The sequence below is a fragment of the Nanorana parkeri genome, unplaced genomic scaffold, assembly GCF_000935625.1.
Source record: "Nanorana parkeri isolate BGI_ZX_2015 unplaced genomic scaffold, ASM93562v1 scaffold1009, whole genome shotgun sequence".
Taxonomy (NCBI): Eukaryota; Metazoa; Chordata; class Amphibia; order Anura; family Dicroglossidae; genus Nanorana; species Nanorana parkeri.
The window spans coordinates 143,187-153,705 of NW_017307277.1; the positions used below are offsets into that span (position 1 = coordinate 143,187).

The window sequence follows — 10,519 nt, forward strand, 5'->3', positions numbered from 1 at the left end:
AGGGATACGGACTATGTGTAATAGAGAGGGATGAGGCACTGAGGGCTGTGAGACTGTTGTGTAACACAAAGCGAGAGGCACAATGTAATACAGAGGTGTGAGGCACTGCATTAAACACAGCGGCATGGTGGCATGGATACTTGTGCCTTGGCTACCCTGCTACGTCCAGGCTTGGCTGTCACAGAGAAGTGGGGAGAGGATAGCAGCCCCGAGCAAGATTCATCACTTACAATTCAGCACAAAGCTCCCGAGTCCCTGAGGTCCTCATTGTGTTATCCAGAACATGTCCGAAGCTGCCCTGACAGGTCCTCGTATGATAGGAGGTGGCAGGCAGAGGAGCCCCACCATGGTGAGACATGTACAGACCCCTCTGCTCCGGAAGTCTATATACGCATGGAATATACGCATGGAGTATACACGGACGCGGTCCTCCCCGCCGTGTACGTCACAATGGCGTCTAGTGACAGAGAATAATCGGGGGGTTCAGTGGTTGCGGCTGAGTGGGGATTAGACACAACGTTTTGTCGGCGAGGTTTAAAGGTAAATGGGATTAAGGTGAATATCCGCGCCGCGCCGCACACACAATGTCACACGCAGTCCATAGTTCTCTCTCCGGGTGGAGGAAAGTATCGATAATCCTCATTCAGAGCGCCAGACATAGTGCGGGAATCATGGGAACATGGGCGGCGATATCCCCCTATACATAGGACATTGGAGGGATCATGTCTCTGCACACATTACAATGTAACACATCATACATGGGACATTGGAGGGATCACGTCTCTGCGCACACATTACAATGTAACACATCATACATGGGACATTGGAGGGATCACGTCTCTGCACACATTACAATGTAACACATCATACATGGGACATTGGAGGGATCACGTCTCTGCACACATTACAATGTAACACATCATACATGGGACATTGGAGGGATCACGTCTCTGCACACTTGTCAGCGCCATGACATGATTACTGCACAGGAGGGATTGCCAGGACAAAGAGGACCTGTCATTTCACCAAATATACAGCAAACGTTACTTTATACAGCCGCGGATGTTTCCTCTCTGCCGCGGTCTGATGGTCACAAATAACAGGAAACGTTTCTCCCGGCACTCTCTCCGGATCGTTTTCAGGGATTTCCATGTTCCTGACATGATCTCTGTTTTTGCTTTTGTTTCTGTCAGTGATTTTATGTAATAGAAATTAGGGCTGCAACAACTAATCGACATAATCGATTATAATCGATTTTGAAAATAATCGTTAGCTGCAGCTCTAATAGAAATACAACGATGAGATCCGGTTGTATCAGATGATTCCGCGTACAATGATTGATATAAGAATGATGAACACCATGAAGAGAGCCAAACCTCCTGCCGGAGCACAATCCATACACCGTACAATCTCCATACACCGTACAATCTCCGTACACCGTACAATCTCCATACACCGTACAATCTCCATACACCGTACAATCTCCGTACACCGTACAATCTCCGTACACCGTACAATCTCCATACACCGTACAATCTCTGCTCAGCGGGAAAGAGGTCTCCTCACTGACACATCAATCCCGAGTCATACTCCATCTCCTCACTGACATCCACTGTATTACCAAAAGAATTGGGACGCCTTTACCCGCACATGAACTCTAATGGCCCCCCAGTCTTAGTCCGTAGGGTTCAGTATTGGGTTGGCTCCGCCCTCTAATGGCCCCCCAGTCTTAGTCTGTAGAGTTCAGTATTGGGTTGGCTCCGCCCTCTAATGGCATCCTAGTCTTAGTCCGTAGGGTTCAGTATTGGGTTGGCTCCGCCCTCTAATGGCATCCTAGTCTTAGTCCGTAGGGTTCAGTATTGGGTTGGCTCCGCCCTTTGCCGCTATAACAGCTCCGCCTCTTCTGGGAAGGCGTCCACAAGGTTTAGGGGTGTGTCTATGGGAATGTTGGACCATTTGTGAGGTCAGGTACTGATGTTGGGGGAGGGGCTCGCAGTCTCCGCCTCTAATTCATCCCAAAGGTGTTCTATGGGGTTGAGGTCAGGACTCTGTGCGGCCAGTCACGTTCCCCCACCCCTCCCCCTCCTCCCCCATCCATGTCTTTATGGACCTTGCTTTGTTCAGTGGTGCGCAGTCATGTTGGAACAGGAAGGGGCCGTCCCCCAAACTCCTCCCACAAAGTTGGGAGCATGAAATTGTCCAAAATGTCTTGGTGTGCTGATGCCTTAAGAGTTCCCTTCACTGGAACTAAGGGGCGGAGCCCAACCCCTGGATTGTTATTCTCTATATTGGGGACACAAACATGAGGAACTGGAAGGAAATGTGATCTGGGGGCCGGGAATCTGCCGCCTCCCATTAATCAGGAGAATTATTTACGGATATTTGCAGGTTGTGACATCTGTATAAATCTGGCCCCACACAGGCAGACGTCGTCCTCTCATCTCCACTGATAAGGATCGTTATGAGTCTACACCACATGACATAACTCCAGGGATCGGGATGACTCCCCTCCCCCCCCCCGCAGCATTATAATGGGACAGATCCATTTCATTTGTATGGCACTAAATACCCGGCGAGCGTCTCCAAACATGAAAGTTTATCATCGTTTTCCTCCATTTCTCATTGTTTCTGTGACCCAGTTCTTCTTCTTTTTATACCGCTGCCAAAATAGCGACATTAATCTCTCCGCCGCCGCCGCCGCCGCGCCCGCAGGGAAAGCCGTAATTGCATTTATCTGCTTCTGGAAAGTGTGAGATTTAAGAGAAAAGCAGAAAGAGAAAAAAACCAACACTTTTGTTTTTCTGCGGTGACGCGGTGGAGACAGGTGATTGCTGAGACCGGCCGGAAGTCCCCCGGAGAGAAAAAAAAGAGTCCAATTAATGCGGGAGCCCCCCGTGTCAGCCGCAAGTCACATGACCCGACGGGCGCTTTGTAGGTTAAACGCCAATTATGAATCCATCGCCGGGAAATGCCGATTGTAGGAAAAAAACACAATCGAAGAGGCAACAGGCCGCCGAAAACTTCCGGGGCCTCCGAGACTGCGACACAAAATAACATTTTCAGACGAATTTCGGGACATTCGGAAGCGCCTCAGTTTCCGAATTATAAAATAACAATTCCAAACATATCCGAATTTCCCAATAATGACAATTTTGGATGCATCTGAATTTTTCGGAATGTCGTTCTGAATTAATTTATGTTAAACAATATTAAATTTTAAATAATATGAAAGAATATATTTTTTTAAGTGTTTAACTGATAGGAATTATAAGCATGAGGTCCCCCCTAAAATCCCTTACCAGACCCTTCATCCAAGCAGCAGCCTGGCAGAGCAAGGGAGAAGGGGGTGAGGGGGGAGAAGGGGGGGCACACTTTTTTATGCTTCTGTGGACTGTACAAAGTAAACATGTCACATCGTAAATATAATTTCACAAATTGACTTTCTGACCCAAATCCCAATAACGGAAAATCTGAAATGAACCAAAACACATTTTTGCGCCTCAAAGTCTACAAAGTAATGGAAACCAACAATGACACAAACTTTCCATCAACTCTACCCGACATCTCCCGGTGTTACTCCACCTCCCAAATTCTGGTCAGTAACACACAATGACACAACCATAAACCAATCCACAACATTCCCAAATACATGAAACATGTCGCTTTGGTTCTTTGTTTTAGAAAATACTTTTTTTTCCTCCTTTACATCTCAGTGATGCTGATCTCCTGCAGCCTCTTTGCGGCCACTACCCGTCTACATTCACTGCGCGGCATTTCTCAGGGCGGGTTTCCTTATGGTGACAACAGTGGACTATGTCTGTGTAATGTGTGTAGAAACAGCCACATGTAGTCCGCAATGGAAGCCTGTGTGACGAGGCAACAATGCATTAGGACAATTGAGAGACAGGTAAAGAGCATTGTCACCCTATAACAGGAAGTGTCTGAACAAGGACAGAGCATTGTCACCCTATAACAGGAAGTGTCTGAACAAGGACAGAGCGTTGTCACCCTATACAGGAAGTGTCTGAACCAGGACAGAGCATTGCCACCCTATAACAGGAAGTGTCTGAACCAGGACAGAGTGTTGTCACCCTATAACAGGAAGTGTCTGAACAAGGACAGAGCATTGTCACCCTATAACAGGAAGTGTCTGAACCAGGACAGAGCGTTGTCACCCTATAACAGGAAGTGTCAAAAATCTGCAGATTAAAAAAAAAGCCCCAAAAGACTTTGAGACACCGATGGATGAAACCGTCTATAGAAAGGACTTATAACCACCCGGAGCTTCCTCCATAATACTAGGGGTGCAGAGAGAGCCCCCAATTTATATTCCTGTATTAGGGGAGCAGAGCCCCCAATTTGTATTCCTGTATTAGGGGAGCCGAGCCCCCAATTTGTATTCCTGTATTAGGGGAGCCGAGCCCCCAATTTATATTCCTGTATTAGGGGAGCAGAGCCCCCAATTTATATTCCTGTATTAGGGGAGCCGAGCCCCCAATTTATATTCCTGTATTAGGGGAGCAGAGCCCCCAATTTCTATCACTGTATTAGGGGAGCAGAGCCTCTGATTTGTATTCCTATCCCCCCCGATCCCCCCAGTGAGGGGCCATGTAATCCGCTCTCAGGCGTTTCATGAATGGCGGGCGCCTGCTGTGGGGATTCGCAATCACACGCTCCCGGAGAGCAGCGCCATTCAGCATGAGGAGAAGTGACGGGCCTTCCATAAACGTCCTAATGTCTGATAATCGCACCGTGATAAAGAAGTCGCGTTGTGGCAGCCAAGTTATTAAAACGCCGCACGAGGAAAAGCCGTGTCTCCTTCTGGATGAATATTATAATGAGCAACATCTATATAATAGATTGCCTCTAATCATAGAACACGGCCAAGATAGCTCACAACTGCCAGGCGGTGCAATGCTCTGCAGTCCTTCCTGTCCCTGGTGGGACAGAGGGATAGTCACTGTGCAATGCTCTGCAGTCCTTCCTCACCCTGGTGGGACAGAGGGCTAGTCACTGTGCAATGCTCTGCAGTCCTTCCTCACCCTGGTGGGACAGAGGGCTAGTCACTGTGCAATGCTCTGCAGTCCTTCCTCACCCTGGTGGGACAGAGGGATAGTCACTGTGCAATGCTCTGCAGTCCTTCCTCACCCTGGTGGGACAGAGGGCTAGTCACTGTGCAATGCTCTGCAGTCCTTCCTCACCCTGGTGGGACAGAGGGATAGTCACTGTGCAATGCTCTGCAGTCCTTCCTCACCCTGGTGGGACAGAGGGATAGTCACTGTGCAATGCTCTGCAGTCCTTCCTCACCCTGGTGGGACAGAGGGATAGTCACTGTGCAAGGGGATCATAGAAAGGATTTACTGATTTACAGTGGCCCTGGGAGGAGAAATAAGTTGTATTGAGGGGCCCAATTATTTTCTGACCATACACAAAGAGGACAGGAGTGGGAGAAAATTGGAGGAGGGGAGAGCATGAGATATAAGTGGGGAGAAGAAGGGAGGAGAGGACAGGAGAGTAGAGGAAGGGAGGAGAGGACAGGAGAGAAGAGGAAGGGAGGAGAGGAGAGGACAGGAGAGTAGAGGAAGGGAGGAGAGGACAGGAGAGTAGAGGAAGGGAGGAGAGGACAGGAGAGTAGAGGAAGGGAGGAGAGGACAGGAGAGTAGAGGAAGGGAGGAGAGGACAGGAGAGTAGAGGAAGGGAGGAGAGGACAGGAGAGTAGAGGAAGGGAGGAGAGGACAGGAGAGTAGAGGAAGGGAGGAGAGGACAGGAGAGTAGAGGAAGGGAGGAGAGGACAGGAGAGTAGAGGAAGGGAGGAGAGGACAGGAGAGTAGAGGAAGGGAGGAGAGGACAGGAGAGTAGAGGAAGGGAGGAGAGGACAGGAGAGTAGAGGAAGGGAGGAGAGGACAGGAGAGTAGAGGAAGGGAGGAGAGGACAGGAGAGTAGAGGAAGGGAGGAGAGGACAGGAGAGTAGAGGAAGAAAAGGAAAGGGAAGTCGAGGAATGGAGGAGAGGACAGGAGAGTAGAGAAAGGGAGGAGAGGAAAGGAAAGGGAAGTTGAGGAAGGGAGGAAAGGAAAGTTGAGGAAGGAAGGAAAGGAAAGGGAAGTTGAGGAAGGGAGGAAAGGAAAGGGAAGTAGGTGAAGGGAGAAGACAGGAGGGTAGAGGAAGAGAGGAGAGGACATTAGAGTAGAGGAAGGGAGGAGAGGAAAGGAAAGTTGAGGAAGGGAGGAGAGGGAAGGGAAGTTGAGGAAGGGAGGAAAGGAAATTCAAGGAAGGGAGGAGAGGACATGAGAGTAAAGGAAGGGAGAGAGATGAGGATAGAAGAGAGATGAGGAGTACAAAGAATCGGAGAGGAAGGACAATAGAGGAGGGAAGGTGAGAGGAAGGGTTTAGAGGGGAAAACTGGTGAAGAGAAGATGGGAGAGGAGATTAGAGGAGAGTGGGGAACAGAGGAGGGTAAAGGAGTAAAGTGGGAAGAGAGAAATGTAAGAGGAGGGGAGGAGAGCAAGGGAAAGTAGAGGAGCAGCAGAGGAGAGAGGGGGAGAAGCGGAAAGACTGGTAAGGAAGGGGGTGGGGAGGGGGAGAGGAGGAGACAAAGAAGAGGAAGAGGAGGAGCATAGATTAGAGGAAGGATGAAGAGTAGAGTGGAAAGATAGGAGGAGAGGATAGAAGGAGACAGGGGCATAGGGAGAGGAGGGGAGGGGAGATAATAGGAAAGGAGGTAAGGGAGGTGATTAGGGTTGTGGAGGGGCCATTTTTAGGATGCTGCTAGTGGAAAAGGGATTGCTCTTGGTGCACCCCCTCCTGGTGAAGCTGATATTGCCCTCAGTGGGTCCCCTGCTGATAAAAGTGGCATTGCTGTCAGTGTGCCCCCTGTTGATGGTGCATGCATTATCCTCAGTGCACAGGCTCCTAGCTGAGTTGGAGTTGCGCTCAGTGCGCCCCCTGCTGGTGGAGCTGGCATTGCCCTCAGTGTGCCCCCCTACTGGTGGGGTTGGCATTGCCCTCCGTGCACCCCCTGCTGGTGGGGTTGGCATTGCCCTCAGTGCGCCCCCTGCTGGTGGGGTGGGCATTGCCCTCAGTGCGCCCCCTGCTGGTGGGGTGGGCATTGCCCTCAGTGTGCCCCCTGCTGGTGGGATGGGCATTGCCCTCAGTGCGCCCCCTGCTGGTGGGGTGGGCATTGCCCTCAGTGCGCCCCCTGCTGGTGGGGTGGGCATTGCCCTCAGTGTGTCCCCTGCTGGTGGGGTGGGCATTGCCCTCAGTGTGTCCCCTGCTGGTGGGGTTGGCATTGGCCTCAGTGCGCCCCCTGCTGGTGGGGTGGGCATTGCCCTCAGTGTGTCCCCTGCTGGTGGGGTGGGCATTGCCCTCAGTGTGTCCCCTGCTGGTGGGGTTGGCATTGGCCTCAGTGCGCCCCCTGCTGGCACCATCTCTCCAAAAGTGAGTAGAAGTCGGAGAAGAGCCGAATTCTCTCCGATCGGCACAATAACACGCTGCCCACCTCCAATACCAACTGACATGCATGCCGGGACTTGTAGTGCTACACATGGTATACAAGGGATTCTCCTCCAGCACCCGGAATACACATCGTACTACAATTCCTGACCGTCAGTCTGAACGGCAACCCCGATCCGATCACAGTACACACACGCCCCCCGACCCGACAAGTAATAGGAGCTCCTACCTGAGGATGGCGCTCTCTCCTTGCCGCACCGTCACGTTGTCCATGGCTTTGGAAAATCCAGCATCCCCGCTGCGGACTGGCACTCCTGCGGGCACAAGAAACAGCAGCCTGAGACCCAGGGCAAGTAGCCACCTCCAGCAGGGGGCGACCCCCATTCTGACAGCACAGAGAGCACAGACACTGACTGACTGGCTGCCCCCCCACCCTCTGCTACATGTCCATAGCCTGGCACCAGCACAGGGGCACACAGCCTGGCACTGTGTATAGAGGAGAGAGGACTGTGTGTGATGTCTGTGAGCGGCTGCCTCCCTCCCTCTCTCCTCCTCCTTCCATCCTCCCTCCATCACATCTCCTCCTCCTCCCTCATCCTTCCCATCTTCCGTGTCTTACACAGTGCCCTGGTCCCCATGTCCCCTATACGGTGCCAGAGTGATCTGCCTTCTATCCCCATCCCTCCCATCCTCATCCTCTGTGTCTTACATAGTGCCACACTCTTCATATACAATACACAGTGCCAGAGTCTCTCTTCTTCCTCTCTGTACATCTTACACAGTGCCAGAGTCTCTCTTCTTCCTCTCTGTACATCTTACACAGTGTTATACATTTTGTGCTATACATAAAGTACATGTTAATCAAAAAGTGTACAAGAAGGATCTACTCTCTGATAATAAAACACTAAGACCCCACCCCCCTTCCCCCTGTATACCGAGTGTGGAACAAAACACAAATCACCAAATATCTCTCAGGAAAAGAAGAATCTCAGATATAAATCAGAGAATCCCCTCTATAGGAGCCCTGAGATCAGAGAATCCCCTCTATAGGAGACCTGAGATCAGAGAATCCCCTCTATAGGAGCCCTGAGATCAGATAATCCCCTCTATAGGAGACCTGAGATCAGAGAATCCCCTCTATAGGAGACCTGAGATCAGAGAATCCCCTCTATAGGAGACCTGAGATCAGAGAATCCCCTCTATAGGAGACCTGAGATCAGAGAATCCCCTCTATAGGAGACCTGAGATCAGAGAATCCCTCTATAGGAGACCTGAGATCAGAGAATCCCTTCTATAGGAGCCCCGGGATCAGAGAATCCCCTCTATAGGAGCCCCGAGATCAGAGAATCCCTCTATAGGAGACCCGAGATCAGAGAATCCCCTCTATAGGAGCCCTGAGATCAGAGAATCCCATATATAGGAGCCCCGAGATCAGAGAATCCCTCTATAGGAGCCCCGAGATCAGAGAATCCCCTCTATAGGAGACCTGAGATCAGAGAATCCCATCTACAGGAGCCCTGAGATCAGAGAATCCCCTCTATAGGAGCCCCGATATCAGAGAATCCCTCTATAGGAGCCCCGGGATCAGAGAATCCCTCTATAGGAGCCCCGAGATCAGAGAATCCCCTCTATAGGAGACCTGAGATCAGAGAATCCCATCTATAGGAGACCTGAGATCAGAGAATCCCCCCTATAGGAGCCCCGATATCAGAGAATCCCTCTATAGGAGCCCCAAGATCAGGGAATCCCATCTATAGGAGCCCCGAGATCAGATAATCCCTCTATAGGAGCCCCGGGATCAGAGAATCCCCTCTATAGGAGCCCCGAGATCAGAGAATCCCCTCTATAGGAGACCTGAGATCAGAGAATCCCATCTATAGGAGACCTGAGATCAGAGAATCCCCCCTATAGGAGCCCCGATATCAGAGAATCCCTCTATAGGAGCCCCAAGATCAGGGAATCCCATCTATAGGAGCCCCGAGATCAGATAATCCCTCTATAGGAGCCCCGGGATCAGAGAATCCCCTCTATAGGAGCCCCGAGATCAGAGAATCCCCTCTATAGGAGACCTGAGATCAGAGAATCCCATCTATAGGAGACCTGAGATCAGAGAATCCCCCCTATAGGAGCCCCGATATCAGAGAATCCCTCTATAGGAGCCCCAAGATCAGGGAATCCCATCTATAGGAGCCCCGAGATCAGATAATCCCTCTATAGGAGCCCCGGGATCAGAGAATCCCCTCTATAGGAGCCCCGAGATCAGAGAATCCCCTCTATAGGAGACCTGAGATCAGAGAATCCCATCTATAGGAGACCTGAGATCAGAGAATCCCCCCTATAGGAGCCCCGATATCAGAGAATCCCTCTATAGGAGCCCCAAGATCAGGGAATCCCATCTATAGGAGCCCCGAGATCAGATAATCCCTCTATAGGAGCCCCGGGATCAGAGAATCCCCTCTATAGGAGCCCCGAGATCAGAGAATCCCCTCTATAGGAGACCTGAGATCAGAGAATCCCCCCATAGGAGCCCAGATATCAGAGAATCCCTTCTATAGGAGCCCCGGGATGAGAGAATCCCTCTATAGGAGACCTAAGACCTCTGAAATAAAACTTTGTAACACATTTCCAGCGGTGACAACGTTACAATTATCAGATGAATGTACAAACAAAGAAATATTTCTCTGAGAAAAAAACAACAACAAATGTTTCTTTGTTCGGAGAATCATCTGATAATTGTAACGTTGTCACCGCTGTTGGCTGCTTGAAACCTCCATAGCGCCATTGATAACGTGCAGACTTTAGGGCCCAGCGTTCCCTCCACCTTTGCCGGACTTGATGTTTGGCATAGAAGGAGTAGAGGGGAGGTTGTCCTTCTGTGCATGGAATGAAGTGATCAGAGACTGAGTGACATTGTAGTATGTAGAACATGGGAGGTGGTGAGGGAAGACTGACACTTGTCACCCCCGGAATGGCCCTTCTCCGGCCTGCGCTGCCACTTATCACAGGAAGAGAACTCGTCACCGGCTGCGACATTCAACAAACGCTGACATTTTGCCTTTGAATGTTCCA

General features: G+C 50.7%; 1 protein-coding gene across 3 annotated transcripts in view; it reads right to left on the reverse strand.

Moving 5' to 3' along the window:
• LOC108795811 (opioid-binding protein/cell adhesion molecule homolog) overlaps positions 1-10,519 on the reverse strand; it is a 143,697-nt gene that overhangs the window by 128,266 nt on the left and 4,912 nt on the right. For 2 of the 3 annotated variants that reach the window (XM_018567119.1, XM_018567117.1), the window contains exon 2: positions 7,680-7,936. In XM_018567119.1, the coding sequence (XP_018422621.1) occupies positions 7,680-7,834 (155 nt within the window). In that variant the 5' untranslated portion in view covers positions 7,835-7,936. Of the gene's footprint in view, positions 1-7,679; positions 7,937-10,519 lie in introns of those variants that run through there. The other variant, XM_018567118.1, reaches the window with a different exon arrangement.